The sequence below is a fragment of the Patagioenas fasciata genome, chromosome 4 (assembly GCF_037038585.1).
Source record: "Patagioenas fasciata isolate bPatFas1 chromosome 4, bPatFas1.hap1, whole genome shotgun sequence".
NCBI lineage: Eukaryota > Metazoa > Chordata > Aves > Columbiformes > Columbidae > Patagioenas > Patagioenas fasciata.
Genome location: NC_092523.1, coordinates 46,562,004 through 46,583,022, shown reverse-complemented (window position 1 = coordinate 46,583,022; position 21,019 = coordinate 46,562,004). Strand labels below are relative to the sequence as shown.

Here is a 21,019-nt window from a genome sequence, read left to right as displayed (position 1 = left end):
TGTTTTGCTAATCCCTTCACACAGATAGGAAGCTTTTCATAAAAGAGCCATCAGTACTTTCTCCATTACAGCTGATCTGCAGAAATATTTGCTACTATGGGATACAGTCATAAATTTTAATCCTAAACTACTTTAACGTTCAATATATAGGGTTTTTTGTCCTTCTTACTACAAAACCCAAAACAGAATAAAAAAAAAATACATGAAGCCATATAGCATTGAAGGTTTTATTGATGGCTAAAATGCTGTCACTTATATTGGGCATAGCACTTTAATTCTTATATAACAGGACTAAAAATAAACTGGCTATTAAAGATTTACTTCTGTAAGCCTTTAAGTTGCCAAAGACATACTGTTCCGCACAACTTTCATGCTGCCACCAAATGACAGCATTCTAGCTGCATAGCTTACATTGTATGCTTTACTGTACAGCAGTGATCTTGAAATTTATCACTTTTACCAATTACGATTTTTTGAATTATGCTGCAATCAAAAACCATTTTCTTACTTCTCTGCAATTATGTACAGTATAAAACAAAACCAAAGGCTTGTGGTAGAAATGTGTGTGATTTGATCATACACAGCAGACATCACATTTTATGAAATAAGTAACAATAATTATTTTCTGAGACTAGAGTCCCATTCAAGATTGCTTTAACTGACATTGCAGTGTGACACTTTCCAAAGGCATGGAAAATACATCCAATGGACCAGATGCTCCTCTTTTGCTTCACCTTAGGACTTCCATGGACAGATTAACGTCACTGTATATCCCACACAATCAAACCTGTGTATCACAACTCACTATCTAGGCTTACTTTGCACTAGAGAAGCGTTTAAATGAAATCTGATACTCTTCATGTGTCACATATACTACTTACAGAAGTATGTGTGATCATACATTACTGTCTAGTGGAAGAAAAAACTGCTAGAAAGGAAATGAACATGCAAATCAAGTGTTAAAGAACACAATTAAAACAAAAGAAAAAAAAAAATCACACTTAGAAGTGGGACAGCATACTATAGAGCCAAAAAAAGTAGTATTATTCCAAATAATAGTGTGCAGCCTTTAATTTGCAAACCAAATCTTTACTCAGAGCACAAAAAGAATGCCCTGGCAACAATGACCCCATGCTAACTGATTCCTGCAGAAGTCCAGGGAAGAAACACAGGCTCTGCAGGAGACTTTCTGATCTCTCTTCAAAGTGATAAACAATGGAATAAATGCAGTTTTTAAAGGTAAGTGCCAATACAGAGAAAATGTGCTAAAACTGTGAGCCAAAACTGCTAATTTCCCCTTCTCGATTCCAAATTATCAGAACAAATAGACATTAAAAAACAAACCAACCACACGACCAAGAAAAAAAAAATCCCACCCCTTTTTTCAAGTAAGTTCTTCAGCTCTAATCTGGTTTCCTACAGAGGATTTCCCTGTGAGCAAAAACATTCTGTGTAACACCAATACTTCATCAATTTCTGGAATGAAGCATTAGCAGCAGTATAAAACATACATAAGCCACAACCTGTAATTTTCCCGTTATGTTAGTTAAAATGAAAACAGCTGCAATAAAAATCTAGAAAAATTCAAATTACCATCTACATAAAAATCGTTTAACTTGCAAATACCAAGTAATCCCCTCCCTTGTTTTTGAGGACTCTTCAGACAATAGCTGTAAACCAAAATTCAGCTGTTTATGCAGCACAGACTCCCTTAAAACATTGCCAAACATTCAAATTATAAATACAAGTCCTCCTGTGCATCATAAAAGACAAGACAAATTCTCATAATATAAACAACACTTAGTTTTACTAGCTTTTTAAAGTTACATTGCAAGTAACTGTCATTTCTCCAACATAAATCCCAGATTTGGAAAAAGTCAGACTGGCAGAGAATAGTTATTGTGAACTGCTTACTATCACTCCTGGGACCATTTTCAGCATCTACCCAGCATGGCACTTGCCACCGCAGGTACCAGCAGGGCTGGCAAAGTTGCCAACAGCTGAACAGCTTGATGACTTCACTAATTTCTTCCTCTGTGAATGGAAAGCGCTTCAGAGCAGCTCAGACAGCAGAGATAAGCTGTAGCAAGGAGGATTACACGTTTACTGCTTGTTACATGACTGTTTGTAAACACAATGAAAGATTTGTCCCTTCAGGAGTACAAATTATCATTCAGAAATACTTTTTTATTTATGTTAACTTCCTTCATAAGATCATGGGGAGACAACATGGAGGCTGGAATGACTTAAAAGCTTTTCTTCTTAGAGCTCAGTTTTAAAAGTTTGCTGTACTCTGTCATCTATGCTTTGGATAACTGGAAAAAGCAAACAGGTGATTTACAAAGAAGGTCCACTTGTCTTAACCCTGTAATGACTGTGAACAATATGATCTGCAGTGGTCCTTGCTATAGAAGGTCCTGTCTGAGTAGTTACGTATGAAAGCTCTCCTAGGGAAAGAAGAGCTTTGAAGATCCATTTCATTCAATGACAGCAATAGCAGCTACACCCAGTGGCCGTATTTATAAAGCAAACTATATTATTATTATATTGTCCTGCTTCTTTCTTGATTATTACTCTGTAATTTAGTATATATACTGTTCCACTACAGTATATACTTAGCATAGGTACAGTAAGCAATACTGGTCTAAAAGTAGATGGCTTCTATGCATAAATTTGCAATTAAGTTTTGGACTCAAGCAAGGGTCTTTCAGAAAACCAGGCTCAAAGTATTTTTAGACTTACACTCAATAGATTCATATAAAAAATTAACTACACATACACACACACATCTATCCTTGTCATGAACTATACATGCTCCACAAAGTTAACAGCTGCAACTGGTTTGCTGGGATCACGCCAAAAAAAGAAAAGGAAAGAGAAATACAATTTATTATAAAACATGTTGAAATAGCAATGACTCTGTGGACTTCCTGCTCTGTTGTTCTAGGTAGAACAAAATGTGACTGAATGCTCTCCCGAAAGCCAAAACAAAATTAGAGAGTATGTTGCTGCTTCAGAATCGCTTTCTCTTGATAATTTCTGGTTTCCAGCTGACAGGATGAGTTTCTTCAGTCTAAAGGGAAAAAAGAAAAATCCCGTAAGCATTATTTTTAACTTTAAATTCAACTGTAATTAGGATTTAGTTTAAGATATTACTCACATAGTATATATACTCTACTTCATATGTAACATTATAATTACCTAATCTACTGTGTAGTTAATTTACCCAAATCAACTTTTATATCACCCCACTGTCTGAAGTACATGATAAGTCTTGTTGTGTTGGGGTTTGTTTGTTTTTTCCCCAACAAGGACAAACAACAGGTTGCCAACGGCATTTCAGAAACAACATTGCAGTGATCAAAGCCCAGGAACAGGAATTCCAGAGACAGTCCTTCCAGCAATATCTACATGAGTACAGGCAGATGCCACAGGGTCTACAGTTTGTCCAGCTGCAAAATGGATAAACAACTAAGAGTTGCTCCAAGTCTAATTAACAAAAAATCCCAAGGTTTAATAAAAAAATCTGCTATTCTTTATATTGAAGACATACTCTAATAAACTATACAATAATTTATTTAATGTCTTCTCCATTAGTAAGTGGATTCAGATTTGAGAAAAAGAGTTTGAAAATAAGTTATTTACTCTGACTTCTAAAAACTGTCAAGCAAAATGATTAATCTAGTATCTATATTCAGAAGTACAATAAATGTTTAAAATTTAATCTTTTTGCTAATTCTCATGTTTTAATCAATAAAACCACACGGTTTTCTTCTGTCTTCAAAACACAATGTACATTACTCTATTAAGATTTCTCCAAACTTTACCACAAAGAACTTTTGCAGAAGGCTTGATAAACCTGACACTTATTAGTACTATAGCAGTTAATAAGAAATCAGGAGTGCAGAAACTCGCTGCTGTCCTCTTATTATGCATAAACATTGCTTTCAAACTTCAATAAAATGGATTACACAAGTCTGTGTATGTCCCTTACTGGTATGTGTAACATTTGCTTGAAATTTTATTTCACAAAAGACATTAAAAAAACACTTTGACATACCGCAGTATCATCTTCTTTGTATACTTTTATGGTTTTATCAGCTTCAGCTGTTAGCAATCTGCTTTCTGATTGGTCAAAAACACAAGCAAATATTCCTGATTCACTGTCCAAAGAGCCTGGCTGCACAGCTGCATGTACTCTCTGGAAATTGTATCCAGTTCTCCAGTCCCAAAGATGCATAGTACCATTATCAGCTAAAACAAACAAACGAACATAGTTACTATTTTAACCAGTTAATTTCTATGAGTTTTCTAAAAACACTATCATGAACAAAATCAGGCATACATCAGCTGCAATTGTCATGTAGAGTAACTCAGTACACCCTACAATGTTTCCTATTTTCTACCAAGCTCCCTGTTTAGTAGCTCCACTAAAGCTGAATGAAGAGGCACCATCCTGTCAAACAGATTACAGATATCAGGAGTCTGTAATGGGACATGGGCTTAATGTTTGCAGAAGTTTTATTTCAAATACAGTTTAAACCACTGCCAGTATTACTGCTACCAGCATCAGCCACAGGGTATTCACAACAATCTGAAATCTCTGTTCAGAAGAATGTTCTCAAAGTAATTTTTCAGTTACAGAAAACCACCACCCCCAAAGCATTACATAGCCAAAACAGATCTATTAAAAATTTATCCACAGCTGCCAGCTAGACGAGAAATCTAGATGCTTCAGGAAGGATGTTTCTACAGGAAAATACTCCAACATAACCTCAACTTATTTTAATTCAGCATCAACTTCTTTGAAGTTGCTGTAGATAGCATGAGGATGTAAAGCAGGGGAATAAATATTCAAGTTTTATTTTTTAAAAAGCCACAAGTAATATTAATGAAACAATAGGGGGTTTTTGGTGGACAAGGAACAAGTTCTTAAAAAGCCTCAACTACTACTAACACAAAACAGTCCTACAAAGACCTTCTAGAAGTGTCTTCAAAACAACAAAGGATGAAATATTAGCCCAGTCCTGTATTTTGTCAAGTTCTTGCTCTCACTATGAATGCGCCAGTTGTTGAAGAGAGATTACCCAAATTTTAAAACCAAGGGCCTCCTTTATATGTACTTGAAAACACAACCAGGGTAAGCTGATAATATAATTAGCTATCTTCCAACTCCTGCTTAGCACATTTCCATCTCCCAAGCCTACAGGACATACAATGGGACCAAGAACACTTGGGACCAAACACATTTCAGGGTTCCACAGTGTAACTTAACTGTTACTTATCGAAAACATATCTGTATTTGTAACCAGAGCATAACAAAAAAAAGTATCTGCTTCTGCAAATTCATGGAACCCATCTTAAACTGTCTTATCATATGTGATATTGTGAATTGAGTCCCATCCTTGTTTGCAACTACCCGAAAGATTAGACTAGGAAAACGAAAAGGTGAAAACTCAGGCTCTGCAAGTTATGTGGAACAATACAGTCTAGCCTACTAATTCACTTTCCTCTGACTGCTGGAGCACTCTCAGGACCATCTCATGATTAAGCATCTGGTCTAGGACCTCAGAGATTTGGGTTTAACCTCCTGCTTTAACTCTCTTTTCCCATGCAATCTTGGACTGTTTCTCTAGAGCTCAGCTCCCAAGCCATAAAATTAGCACTTCCTTTTTCCACACTATGTACCGATTTTCTGTTTACAACAGCATCTATATTAAAAACACACTTATCATCTCCCCACTACATAGACACAATGCCTTAACAAAAAAATCTGATTTCAGCTGGGATTTCCAGAAGCTACTTTCAAAAAAGCTTGTCACTAGAATGGTCTACTTATGTACTTTGTCTTATACAAACACAGAACTCTCAGAAATATCAGAGATAATGGTTTTAGTAACATATACTTCCACCAACATATTTTTATTACAGTGCTTGGGTAACTAATATATAGAAAAATCCTACCCACATTATGAAATAAATTTTCTTACCTGAAATTATTCATGATCAGATACAGCATTTAGATTTCTCCTCCCACCCCCACAACACAGATACATGAATACAAACTAGTAGTTCAAAGACTTTGGGGGTTCATGCATCACTAACAATACTCTAATGTATCAGATGACTATTAAATTCTTGAAACTTTTGACTCAGGCTCAGGTGATGACAGAGGATGGACTCAGGAGCCTTGTGGCAGCAGCCTGCTGAGAAGAGTAAACCTCTTCCCTGCTGCCGATTAAAATCTGTTCCAAATACATTTTTGTGCATGGAGCTCAACAACATCCAAGAAAATAGAACCAACCCTACTCACTATAAAATTAAGCTGTATGCTGTAGCAGGTTTATAGCTTCAGGTAAAAGAGAGCTCAGCAAGCATCTTTGTTTAAGGACCTCTAGCCAAATATATGTGGGGGAGTGGAGACGGGAAATATGAACATGTATTTCTCATTTTTACCTCCGGAGACCAGAACACCATCAGAATTTACAGCCAGTGTGTTGATAATAGCATTGTGACCAGAGAGGTTCTGAATGAAGTTTCCATCTGGGAATTTCCACTGTTTAATATTATCTGGTGAACCAGATGCAAATGTGTAACTGAAAGAAAATAAGCACAGTATATTATAGTTCAAAATAGCCATAGCAAACATCCTTCATTGAAACTTCTGTTATATGCTAGTTGCAAAGTTACTTAACACTAAAACTGTTTTTCTGGCATTTTAACTTCACATAGAATGAAGCAATTTGATGAAGTAATGAATCACCTTGCTCTATTGTTTTCTTTCTTTCCCATAAACTACCTGAACTTTAAAAATCCTATGCTGTATAGAACGTTAATATGCAAACAAAGATGGAAAATGCACATTAATTTCCTGTCAGTTGCTATTCTAGCAAGTTTTCAGGTGTAAGGGCATCATCAGCAAAGGTATCGGAGTAGGGGGGAAAAGACACAGAACAATAAATGCAGGATTGGATAGTCCTCCAAAGCAACACAACCAAGAAAAAAGCACTGCAAAAAAGTGAACTACAAAAGATAATTTGTTTTACTGAGTTACCTTAAAATAATCAATTCCCTCATTTTAACATGTGCAAACAATTGAAGTCATTGGGATAGCACATACAAGCCACATCTAAGCAATTTGCTGTCTGTTTAATAGACTCTTCAATAACAGAACAAATTATGAAAAAAATCCGTGATCTTAAAAAATAGAAATACTGAAATATAAAAATACTAGGCTGATACTGCTTGATAAAAACCACTTCAAGTATTTTTTTGAAGAGATATGATCAATTAATCTGAAACTTGAGGGTTTTTTTTTTTCAAAATATAAGTAAAATAGAGTTTTTCTTTGCTACAGCTAACAAGTATAGCATGAAATTTTTGTAATTGTTCAGACACACAGACTGGATGAGAATTAATTCATGTCAAATACTCTCAATCTGCGCACTGAAAAAATTTCGTTTTAAAATACTGAAGGTGTAGCAGTACCATAGTTCTACGTGAAATCCCCTTCTCCATTGTTTTAATGGGGAGTTATCCAAATGGGCAACTGTTGATGCATCAAAATATAGTATCTAAATTCAGAGCACTTGCAACAACATCCACCTTCAAAGATGAAACACTCACAAGAAGTTTCTTTTCAAAACTAGTTAGACTGAAGTGTCTTGTGCAGTGAAGCCAATATTAAAAAAAATCCTTTGTAGTAATCCTTTAGCATTTATTCACACACATAACCTTTTACAAAACTACATCACTTTCTTCTAACAATGATTCAGTTACATATTCATTATTAGCCTTACAAAGCCCAGAGTCACTGATTTCTTGAGGACTGCATCAAAGGCACATACATAACTCCGTGGGGTCTAATACATTCTCAGGATTGCTAATGCGTGCCAGTGCCAACACTGTGGTAGCACGGAGCAGTGAAAGTATTTGAAAACTGATATGTACATTTTACAGCATTTTCACAGAATCACAGAATGTTAGGGATCGGAAGGGACCTCAAAAGATCATCTAGTCCAATGCCCCTGCTGGAGCAGGAACACCTAGATGAGGTTACACAGGAAAGTGTCCAGGCAGGTTTTGAATGTCTCCAGAGAAGGAGACTCCACAAGCCCCCTGGGCAGTCTGTTCCAGTGCTCTGTCACCCTCACTGAGAAAAAGTTTCTTCTCAAATTTAAGTGGAACCTCCTGTGTTCCAGTTTGAACCCATTACCCCTTGTCCTACCGTTGGTTGTCACTGAGAAGAGCCTGGTTCCATCCTTGTGACACTCACCCTTTATATATTCATAACCATTAATAAGGTCACCTCTCAGTCTCCTCTCCTCCAAACTAAAGAGACCCAGCTCCCTCAGCCTTTCTTCATAAGGGAGGTGCTCCACTCCCTTAATCATCTTTGTTGCCCTGCGCTGGACCCTCTCCAGCAGTTCCCTGACCTTCTGGAACTGAGGGGCACAGAACTGAACACAATATTCCAGATGTGGTCTCACCAGGGCAGAATAGAGGAAAAGGAGAACCTCTCTTGACCTACTAACCACCCTCCTTCTAATACACCCCAGGATGCCATTGGCCTTTCTGGCCACAAGGGCACAGTGCTGGCTCATGGTCATCCTGCTGCCCAGCAGGACCCCCAGGTCCCTTTCTGCTACACTGCTCTCTAATAGGTCATTCCCCAACTTATACTAGAACCTGGGGTTGTTCCTACCCAGACGCAATACTCTACACTTTCCCTTGTTATATTTCATTAATTTTTTCCCCACCCAAGCTCATTAGTTTTTCACATTATTATGCCCTACCATTCTAAACCATCACTCACGTTGGCTTTATGTTACAACCCAAAGTCATGAACTGTGAAAGTATAAAAGAATGAGGAAAACTTACTGTCTCGGATGTAACACTACTGCTCTTACAGATTTCTTGTGATTTGTTAAAGTAACACGCGTTTTTCCTGCCACTAAATCCCACAGCCGTATGGTAGTATCATGACTGCCTACAGTGAAAATTAAAAAATAGTAGAAACCATCATATTCATGCTATCATTGTTATTATTTTGATAGGTCAGCCAAGACTTTATATGTGAAACAGAAAAATATTCTGCTTGTTACAAAAATATTATACTAATGACACCTCAGAAGAGAAAGATGCTGAGTTATATCTGTCTTTTTACAGAGTTTGAAATTTGAGAACTAAGTAGTTACACAGCAAAGCTAGATTTTGACATAATGGGAAAGAAGATGAAATTTATATTTAACCATAGTACTAGACACTTCTTAACTGAATTGGGGGGAACTGTGAAATATCACAGAAAATGCAAGTCTCAATACATATTACAACAAAAAATGTAAACACCAGAAACTAAAGTAGTGCAGAAAAACATTCAAACAACGCATAGCTGTATTTGCTTAAACATACCATGAATAGCATGAAATAATAATTGAATGGTCTATTTTCAACAGAAAACTAATAAGAGACATTGATTAAATTAACAAAGATAACATTACGAACCTCACATAATTACCGAACAAACACATTCAGGATTAGGTTTTTCAATCACGTTACTTGAGAAGCCATGCTCACTATACCTGTAATAATCTGTGGTTCTGCAGCTTGGCATTTCACTGTTGCTACCGCATTTGTGTGTCCTGATAGTGTGTGCACACTGGCTTTCGTCCTCACATCCCAGATCTATGAATTCACAGTAAATAAGTCACAGAGGTCAATAACAGGTGCATACTCAATATATTTTAGGCATTGTCATTGATTACATGAATTCTTAACCATGGTTCCTCAGATTAAACAATGGCATTTAGGTTTTATTTTTCATCCAACAATTCGTCACACAACTGCCTCAGCTGGCCAATGTAAAGGGGAGCAGTGAGCCTGCTACTGAATTTCTAAACAAACAGATAATATAAAGTCACTTTAAAACCACACCATCTTCTAAATACTAAGTGATCCTATATATACCATGTAGTCTATCTACTAAATTGAGAAATAAAACATTCTCCTGACATGATACTGCATTTTTGTGTATTCAGGTTTCAGGTTTATCCACAATGGAAGACAAAGCTAACATAAACATATATTATTATTTTCATCTTGATTACTGTTAACTTTGGTAAGTATTCACTTTTACAAATGGAAGATGCTGAAACACACTGACATATCAAGATGTTAAAATGTAACGTTATACTTACTCGTGCTGTTGAATCTCTGCTACATGTTACCAGTACATCAATTGTTGGATGCAAGTCTAAACCATAGACAGCACTTAGATGACCATGGTAATGTCTGATAACCTAGATGAATAAAAAAATTACACACACTTTAACTGGATATTTGAAACAATGTTCTAAATGCTTTGATTTTTATTTTTGTCACCACCAATTAATTCCAATTAAACAAACTACAGCTCACCTTATTGTATTCAAGATCCCAGCATTTCACTTGTTTGTCTTCTCCACAAGAGAAGAGGTACGGACTCCTTGCACTTACTATCACCCCTCGTACAGTACTGATGTGTCCCGTCAAAGACAACTTCAATTTGCCACTAGCAAGGTCCCAAATCTGCATCAAAATAGGTATTTTGAGGTACACAGGTAAAAGCTACACAGTGATAGTCTGGGTAGACAGCCCAGATGTAATTGATACTGCTGCGTTTTAAGTTAAAAATTATAATAACACCAACATTTGCTCTCCAGTTACTACTATATAATAAATGAAATATCAAGAAGTAACACTCCACAAATCCTTTATGAGTAGGTAATAAAAGAAAAAATGTTCTGCAGTTCATTATTCTGCAGGCAGTAACTAAGAAATGGTTTCCAGGGGCTGAAGACTTTTAAAATAAGAGAACAAAAAAAATCATCCCCCCAGACTTTGTCAGTGATTTCTTCCAACCTCTTACCTTTATAGTTCTGTCAGCAGAGCCAGTGACAAACCACTGATTCCCAGGTTCTACTGCAATACATCTCACCCACCCCAGGTGACCACTGATAACCTTTAGAAAAAAACAGAAGTTTTTCTAAATCAGCAAAACTACACATATATATCTCAACATAATTATCATTCTCCATCACTGGAATTTGTTAGCATTCACCAAGAAACACATGCTTCCCAAAAAGGTGAATTGTGAAATTATATCTGAAGAGAGCCTGAATTCTACCTTAGTTAAATGAAGAGACTACTAGAAACTCATGTCACACACTAGACTTGGGGACCTTGCAGTAAAGACAGACCCTGCTCCTACAAGCACTTTTTCAAATCCTTTGAGAGTCCATAACTCTGTGGTTCAACGATTGAGGCTTTGAAGAGAAAGACTGTATTTAAGGCACAAGTTCCTTATGCTGCTGTATAGTGCTTATATAATCATAGTTAAAGAACAATTATATCAAATCATGGTTATTAAATCACATTGCCATATAATATCTACCTATAAAAACACGCCACCACCTCCTTTTCCCCAAATAAGAAGTAATATAAGTATGTGGAAACTTTCTGGCAACAAAATACTGGAGACAGATCTCACAAGGAAAGCTTGCATACAGCAGCTTTTCCATTTCTCCAATTTCTCCAAAGTCAGACAGCTAAAATCAAACCACCCAGTTGTTTTCACTGGATGTCATACTTCACGTACTATCATACAGCTCATTTAAAAAAAAACTAGAACACACAAGAAGTTCTTAGGCAGAAAAAAGGCAAAAATACTTTGGAAAGCCAAAGTGGATTCTTCTGACTAGATGAGACCATGGCCATATACATTTGAGATGGCTATCTTGATTACTTCATAGTCTAGGCCTAGAAACTGGTACTTCCAGGGCAGAAATCTAAGGACTAAGTTACCTGACCTATTTTAATTACCCATTTTTCACAAATGGCTTCAAACCAAGCTTCGGAAGACCAGTTGAAATGTAGATCTTAAGCAACAGGTAAGATGAAATCCACATCTGGTGTTCCAGCTGTGCTTCTACTTCTGAGTTGCCTGAACAAGCTTTTGTCCTGTTGTGCAAGGATTTTGACAGCAAATCTCCACTAAAGCTGCTGACACGTAGAATTAGTACAGTGACTTGAACCGTATTTAAATTCTCTCTCTGAAAAGCAAGTGCTCCTAACAAGTAGTTATTTTTCATTTGTTTACCTTCAATCTCTCATAGGTTTATTGACTTTTTTTTCAGATTAAATTTGCTTTAGATTTTATGAAGAACACATTCTAATAGTGCTGTATTTTAAAAATCTATACATCCTTTTGAGCTCATGTGTTTTTTTAAAAAACTACTTTAAGATTAGCCTTAAGATTTATGACTAATGCAGCACACAGGACTCTTCCAAAAATCTAAATGGTGCTATATTTAGATGAACAGCGCTAAAACAATACAATTCTGGTACCAGAGCATGAGATTTTTAGATATCAGGAAAGCCTGACATTACTAAGATAATGTTCACTCCTTTTCATACAAAATATGAAATTGTTTACATTTCATAGTAAGAATCAGCCCTTAGAAAAACATACATGTACACATGCAAACAGATGCACCTGAAAAGTTAAAGACATCTGAACTAATACATATGCCTAGAGATTTTCCGTTTAACTCAGTTACCCTGTCATTCACATTGCTGAATTTTTTAAAGATGATGTGAGATTTTGGGAGAAAGGCCATTATTAGTGCTTAAGAAAATTAAAAGGCAAATCAGACTAATTCAAAAACACAACTAGAAGTCAAGGAATATGAACTGCAAAGATAACTTGTGATTAAAGTTTTCAGCTTTTTTTCCCCACTTTCACAGCAAATAAAAGACGTGTGGCTGACTTAGACACTGACTACTTTTTAGAGACAATTTCATTATGTTAACATTGCTAGAATATTTCTTTAACATACTATTAGTATCAAATTCTGCACCTTGCCTTTGAGTTCCTCTACCAAATAATCTGACTAGAAAACAAAAAAACAACTCTAATTTATCATAACACAGCTAAACCTACATAAACAAAACAGTAAAATCAATAATATTCACAAAACATTTTGCTAAATGGAATGAAAAATGTTTGTAATCCAATCTTTGCTATTTAAGAAGTGAGTGTGCATATAAAACTTGTTTGTGATCACTTTTTATTTGATTATGCTGTGAGGTCTCCATATAACATAACGCATTCATTTACTTTCATATGCGTGTTTATGTCACACATCTGTAACTTACTCTGTACAGTTTCCAAGGTGGATGCCACTGAGGTTTGGGCATGGTTGGAGCCTTCTTTGCCATTAGTGCAGAATTTTTATTTCCACCAGCTTCCACCATAGCCTGTAAATTTAAAGGAAGGTTATTATCACACTTTACAACTCACCTCTTTGCCTAGAACCTAAAGCTTTCTTGCTCCGACATCTGAACAATGATTAAACGTAGTCAGACAAGAGATCTCCACACAACACACAAATGAATCCAGAAGCAATCTGGTGAACACTATGTACTGGCCACATCAGACATGCAACAAACTCACCCCAGGAGGCTGTGAACGTTCAGGTATTCCAGCATGCTTGTAAATATCACCCACACCAGCAGCTGTCCGACTTGCATCCAGCCTAGGTTGAACAAGAATGGTTGATGGATTGGCATTAGCTTTGTCTTTCACTAAGTAAGTGATAAGGTATCACTAGGTGGCATTCAGTCCAGTGCTGTATATCTCTACGGACGGAGACTCCACAACCTCTCTGGACAACCTGTTCCAGTGTCTGACCACCTCAAGGTAAAAGACAATCGCAAAGCAAGCCCCACATTTTCCTCTTGTATCTAAACAGAATTTCCCTTGTTACATCTTCTGCCCACCATCTCTCATGACAGCCAAGGAAAAAAAAAGAACAAAACACACATGTATAGAAGAATTATGCCTGACCACACTAAACAAAGTGTTAATGAGGTAACACAGCAGTACCTGGACTGAGAAGAAGGAAGTGCTACTGCTAAGGATTGTGCTGCAGATTCACTTGGCATCCTCTGGACCTTAGTATCTGCTGTTAGAGCCACACCTTGGAGTTAAAAAAAAATAAATATTAAATTAAAATAAACAAATAAAAAGCACCACAAACCAAAACCTACCGCAAAGACAATTATGTTAGAAAGAAAATCCAGATATTATCCAAACACATATATACACATACACCTGCGAACAAGGGCTCGTCACAACCCTGTAATATTAAATGCCATCATTCAATGATATCATTTTTCATGTGCAAGTCAAATCTACTGAAATTTTTATTTTGGCCCAAATCCTTTCCATTTTGATTCTACTATATATATATGTATACAATTTCTACAGCAGAAAATGGTAGGATTCTGTCATTGGAAACAAAAAAAAGCCTTAACTGGGAGCAGCAATGCTCTTTCTTTTTTTTAATTCAGTTTCAACTACTAGGGAAATCCAAACATCACAAAAACAAACACGATATTGAGAAGTATTTGCTAACTTAGATCCTTTAGTGCAGTTTATCCCAAAACACTTATCAGCCACAAAACTCCCTGCATCAGTGTTATTAAAGATTTCAATGGCATTTCTCACTACTGTCAGTTAAGGATTTATGGCGATGGGAAGCCTGCTCCAGCAAGTATGATGTCTAGTTCTTATAAGAAGGCAAAAATCCCATGCAAGCACTCAGAGAATTTTACTTACCAGGACCAGGTGGGTATGGATGAGTACCAGTTATCATATACTCAAGTTCTTCTCCTAAAGAGCAAGAGAATGACGTATTAATAACTACACATTTTATATTGCACTGCAAATGATGCACTTCAAACAGGAAATACAGGAAAAGAGAGCAGGTCATACATAGAAGTGATCACTGGTTTCTCCTGCTAATGTTCTATATTTGGACATTTCTTATTTTCACTAATTTGATTTGTTCTGGTTACCTCAGTTTTCTAAAACTCAGGAGTAAAAATAACGCTTTTAAAATGGTGACGCCACTTGTTATCAAGAGGAACTCTCTCTCAAGATAAAAATCTTCAGACTGCCAAAGATGCCTTTTGAAGCAGCCATCATGGAAAAGGATTCAAGTACACAAATAGGAGTGGTGTCTGGAACCTAAACTACTCAAGACAATTGATTGTGTGAGATATCAGAAGAGAAAAAGGTTATTTTCTTCCTAAAATAAACAACAACCAAAAAAAAAAACCCACAACAAAAAACCCACAACATCTTCTACTCTCAGAATACTTCCAAGTAAAGTACAATGGAAAAAAAATCTCAACTAAAATAAGGTAGCATTTGACATTCTTTAGAAGTTTCTATATGTGATCTACTTAATACATAGTTGATATATAACCAAACATAGGTTAAAAAAAAAAAAAAAATCTGGGGTGTTATTCAAGTTTCCTGGTTTAATAGTTGCATAGCTAAAGGAAGTCTGAAAAATATATGAAACAAAAAAAAAAAAAAAAGAGGATGTCCTTGACCATCATGAACTGGTAAAAAAGAGAATTACATTACTTCATTCTTCTAACACCTAAGTACAGCACACACTGCTACTACTATAAAAAAATCGCTTGTGTTACTAATGAGTTACTATTAAAAAAAATAAAATCACAGCATTCTATTATACCTTTGTTAAAACAAACCTTTTCCTTGTTCTGAATCACTTACCTTCTGTGCACCCTAGAAAGAAAAATATCAAACAATGAAAAATGGTATTTAGATTTCCATCTGTCTCCAATGGATCAACATTGGACCGCATTCTTCAGATTTTTCATCAGTGAGACTGTCACAAAAGAAAGGAAAAATACAGCACAACGAGTAAACTAACCTTGATTTCCAGGATACTGTTTGTGTCCATAAGGATCCCCAGTGTTTGGACTTCCTTTCTCCCTCAGGTTTTCTTTAAGAGTAGGCATATGCAACACCGAGCCATACTCTGTACGCAGCTTGACTGCCATCTTTACTTTGTGACTGTTGAAAGAGTAAAGCGTACTACTGATTAAACCCCTATTTCTGAACTGTTCTCAAGTTTTGAAATATTTTAGAGAAGGTTTTATGTGACTTACTTGACAATTCTAGTATTTTTTTTTCAAAACAACACTGTTAACTGTACAAAAACATATGAACTTCTGACTTGGATGGAGCTACCACTAACATAATCTAAAACTTTGATGCATACCAGTACTGATTGCAGTACTTACCTTTCTTCATCTAACAGGATTGGCTTGGCATTATCAGCTACAAACATATCATGGGTTCTCTTCAAAGATCTGAACACAAGCGTGTGCACAGAATGCTTTTGGACTTCCTAAAATAAAGAATATTTAAACGTATAACTAAATGAAACACTGAAAATGGAAACATAAATTGAACTGAGTAGCAATTAATACTTCAGTATTGTTAGGTGATACAGAACTATTTAGTTCACAGAAAACACAGTTATTCTTTGAAACTAAAAAAGTTTATCTGTTGATTGTTTTAATTCAGTGTTTATTCAAAATAACACTCTCTTTCTTGGAAACTGACAAGACTCTGAAAAGCAAGCCAAAAAACTTTGATCAAACTTTCTGCACTGGCATCTATATGACAAATCTGTGAGCGTGCAGGCTTCTGTGCAGTGGCACTCTACATAACCACAGCACAGTTTACTGAGACAACACTTGGGATCAAACATGACCCAACTTGTTTTCATTTTATAATTTTTGATACTAAAATTAAAACATACTTAAAATCTCATTTGAGAACTAAAAAGCAGCATTAAAAAGGTGTTAACTTACATAAAAGTTATCAACAGCACAATTCACGTTTTTATTAATATTTTCCTTCCACTGGGCAAAATAATCATTAGAAATCTCAGCCTGCTTACTTAGGTACAAAACCAAACTCTCTGCATGACTGTATTTGTTCTGTCTGTCTGTCTACAACGGCAACAAACCAGAAGCTACGTTTATAACTTTTGGCACGGGATATCCCTCATCTGCCCAGTCTCTAAGGTTCACTACACAGATGTTCTCCCTGTTAAGCTCTTCATAGGTTTTCCTGCCCTGGAAGTCATCCACTCACCAACCCATTTTGCAGTGGCTGTTACCCTCCCAACTCAGCAGTACTCACACAAAGTTATTTGCTCTCAGTGAGCTCCTGCAAGCTCCAGGTATTAAGTGGGGAAAAACAACAACAAACAAACAAACAAACAACACCAAAAACCAACAAACCCCACACCCAACAGCATTTGGAATTGGGTTAGGAATTTCATACAACTGGAGAGAGAAATAAGAATTACAGCAGGAAATTACTATCCGACAACAACAGCTGCTGAAATCACCACACGAGTAGCAGATAACACAATGCCTCCCCAACAGGGAAGAAACATCTACAAATAATTTTTGACAGATGCTGCTCTGTAAAATATGGCTAGCAGTTGTTACATTGGGCAGCAGTCTTTGTGTCTTTTTCCATGTTTCTGACAACAACACTTGCTTTTAGAAGTGCACAGTATTCACCCCACAGTAACTATCCCCCAGCCTACCAAACCAGTAGCCTTCTCCCCACCTTTACTTCCAAGCCCTCATAAGAAAACTACCATTTTCTTGACTAGCTGACAAAGCCACTAAGTCACTGGAGATCAGGCACCACAGCATCATCCCACTAGCCCACAGCACCAATTCCATATCCAGCATAAGTCTGGTAGAGCAAAGCTGCCGCATGCAGCTGACTCCTGCTCCAGACCCAGGCTGAGTACACGGACCGGCACCGCAGCCCAGGCCAGGTGGAGGCAACAGCACTCAGACAGATGGGAATCGCAGAATGTTAGGGATCGGAAGGGACCTCAAAAGATCATCTAGTCCAATCCCCCTGCCGGAGCAGGAACACCTAGATGAGGTTACACAGGAAGGTGTCCAGGCAGGTTTTGAATGTCTCCAGAGAAGGCGATTCCACAACTCCCCTGCGCAGCCTGTTCCAGTGTTCTGTCACCTTCGCTGTGATGAAGTTTCTTCTCATATTTAAGTGGAACCTCTTGTGTTCCAGTTTGTACACATTGCCCCTTGTCCTACCATTGGTTGTCACTGAGAAGAGCCTGGCTCCATCCTTGTGACACTCACCCTTTACATATTTATAAAAATTAATGAAGTCACCCCTCAGTCTCCTCTTCTCCAAGCTAAAGAGATCCTGCTCCCTCAGCCTTTCCTCATATGGAAGATGCTCCACTCCCTTAATCACCTTCTTCGCTCTGCGCTGGACTCTCTCGAGCAGTTCTCTCTCCTTCTTGAACTGAGGGGCTGCTCCTGGGCGGACTCGGCATGGGTGGGAAGGCGGTGGAACCATCGTGCTCTACCCCCCACAACGGCCCTTTCCTATCAGAGGGGAAGTGAGGGCCGAGGGTGCGGCGCCCGGCGGCCCGCGCACGGCTTTCCCCGCCGCCCCGCCCAGCCCCCTCACAGGCCCGATCCACCCCAGGCAGCGCTCTCCAGTCTCGCCCAGGGTATCCCAACGCCGAGGCAGCGAGGACGCGAGGTGCTCACGGGCGGCCCGACCCCACACCCCCCACCGCTCACCTCCACCATGGCGCCGGCAAAATCCCCCCGCCACAGCTCTCCACCGACACCTATGGAAGCTCTTCCGGCGCCTGCTCCGCGCCGCACCGGAAGTGATGCACCGCCGCGCGCGGGGGGCGGGTTAGGTAAGGGAGGGTGGACAGGGCCCACTCGTAGCCCAACGGCGGGCCGGCGGTTGTGGGTTCGATCCCCGCGGGCGCTGTCGGAGCGTGCGGTCGGACTTGGGGGGCGGTGTCCACGCGGGACACTTGGGGGCGGTCACCCTATATGGCGTCCCCGGCGACGAGAGGGCTGCAGTGACGGGTACCGACCAGAAGAGCGCAATCTTCAGCTTTCCGAAAGGCACCTGGTGCTTTACGGAATCTGGTTCAGGTGAATGAGGGAGGAGGTGGCGCCTGGGCAATGGCTCCCGCGCTGAGGGCATAAGTACGCGCTGCTCAGCATGGTGTTGTAGAAATCCTCGGTCTTTGCGATTGTTTTGGGAAGAACAGCTACAGCCTTTAAGTGCTGTGTTCTTCATAAATTCTCAAAGATAAAACCTTTTCGGAGAACCACACAAAATGAGGAGAATGTGGAAAAATACTCCCAGGACTGAAGTTCAGTCTCTAAGCAAGAGAAAACAGTGTGATATGAGATGTTAACTGTCCTATCTGGTAACTAACTGCCTTTTGGTTAAAAAAGTGTGTTTAGTTTAGGTTCACAGGATGTTAGTTTGATGAAGACTGAAGTTGTGCATGAACAAGCTGGCAACCCCTGCACCCCAAGGCAAGGCACACATTGCAAAAGGGCAGAGGTTACAGTTATTTTCAAAATTATCCTGATACTCTGACAGATTTTTCATTTGCCTTCATAAGCAGAATAACCAAAATATATGTGACAATTGCAAATAGACATCTACTTTCTTCACATACACACTCATCTGCTCTTGAGTTCAAGATGTCTTGTTCTCCTGAGTCTAAAGCTGGGATTTGATGTGCACATCTTTTGCAGACCCGCCATCACATTGCTCTTCTTCATCACTACACCAGCCACTTACTACGTCAGTCTGTGTGCCTGAGCTGTGAGCACTCTGCAAACTGATTTGGGCTAAAAATAATCCAGTGCAACATCTGTTGGTTCAAACATGTCCTCTCTGTTAGCCACAGGGTGGCATTAGCCTGGGATTATTTCTGACAGACAAATTGCCTGCTTGACATAATTACAATATCTTATTTTTTCTGGAGATGATGGATCGTTTCCGGCAGCTGTACTGGTGGTTTATATTTAGTTATTTGAGACACAGTGATAACTAGAAATATGCTCCAGGTGGCTTCCACTCCCAGTCCCTGATCTGGGGTTGAGGTGGGGCTGAGATGGCCGTTACTTCATGCCACTAATGGCAGAGGCGCATTGCCAGCTTGGTTTCAATCCTAGCCAGCCAGCCACATTTAACATGAGGACCTATTTCAGTAGTCCCACTGGTGATGCTGGGGATCCCTGTTTGGTTTCAGAGCCTTCAGTAGAGGTCAGCACAGCACCTTGAGCAGGAGCATCATCTGTCCTTGCTTAACTTGCAAGTTAGAGTGCAAACTCCACAGGGCAGTGTGTCAAAAAGGGGCAAATCTCTTGTGTCCTCCCAAGCTAGTGATGTGAGATTGAAGATACACAAGATTTTAAAAGTGATATTGGAGGCAAGGGATTTCAAACTTTTTTTTTTTTTTTTAAGTTTACACACAGCATCATGTGTATCCAGTGACTGACTGGTTGAGTGACTGGTCTATCTGATGTGTGGAAACGGCTTAAGGGCTAATCTCTGGCAACGTATAAAATATCATGATACAGTTGATTTCTGTTGTCTGTTGAAAGAAATCAGATTTTTTTATTGCCTTTTTAAAGGAATACAAATTTGAAATATGGATGTTCGTGGCAGTCTAGGAAAAAAATTCTCCATTTATATTGTGTAAGAAAACGTTACTCTTATGTGCTGTTTAATATTATTAGTAGTAGTCTTCACCCTGGCCCTGTAGTTCTCATTTTTTTACAAGTAAACATTCCCATCAGAAATTTATGATCTCAGTTAAATTCTTGATGTCCTTGTAATGCTTTAGAAAATCAGAGGACAAATTAACCTCTGTAATGATTTCATTTTTTAAAAAAGATTTTTCTAAGGTGAAATTTAGTCCCAGCACTTCAATAAATCATTTCAGCAGTATCAACTAGCATATGTACTTTATTAACTTTTTTTGTTATATGCAGCTGCTCAATGCCTTCTTGCATGTTAGCTACATCTGTGATTCTGGAAATAACAAACTATGTAATTTTCTATTTATCCTTATAAAGAAGGTGACTGATAGGTTGCATGTGCTTTTAGTGCTGTTTGAAGGCCAAAGTGAACAGCTCCACTTGTTGACATTTAAGAACTTACTTGCTCCCAGAACAAGAAGATAGCATTAATTCTCATTTATGAGAAACCTTTGTAGTAATATTTGTTACCATTAAAAGGAAGAAATGAGGATGTTCATCTCAC

At 38.2% G+C, this 21,019-nt stretch overlaps 1 protein-coding gene across 1 annotated transcript; it reads right to left on the bottom strand.

Annotated features, from left to right (window-relative positions):
• Window positions 1-213: 213 nt before the first annotated feature.
• PLRG1 (pleiotropic regulator 1) lies at window positions 214-18,656 on the bottom strand. The gene is made up of 15 exons (XM_065837094.2): window positions 18,514-18,656; window positions 16,162-16,268; window positions 15,789-15,931; window positions 14,660-14,713; window positions 13,925-14,018; window positions 13,493-13,574; window positions 13,195-13,296; window positions 10,907-10,999; window positions 10,417-10,566; window positions 10,197-10,298; window positions 9,582-9,684; window positions 8,881-8,989; window positions 6,457-6,596; window positions 4,061-4,254; window positions 214-3,073 (listed from the first exon to the last, which is right to left on the bottom strand). Exons 1-15 carry the CDS (start codon window positions 18,520-18,522, stop codon window positions 3,014-3,016), a joined length of 1,542 nt encoding a protein of 513 aa, XP_065693166.1. The 5' UTR covers window positions 18,523-18,656; the 3' UTR covers window positions 214-3,013.
• Between the last annotated feature and the right edge of the window lie 2,363 nt (window positions 18,657-21,019).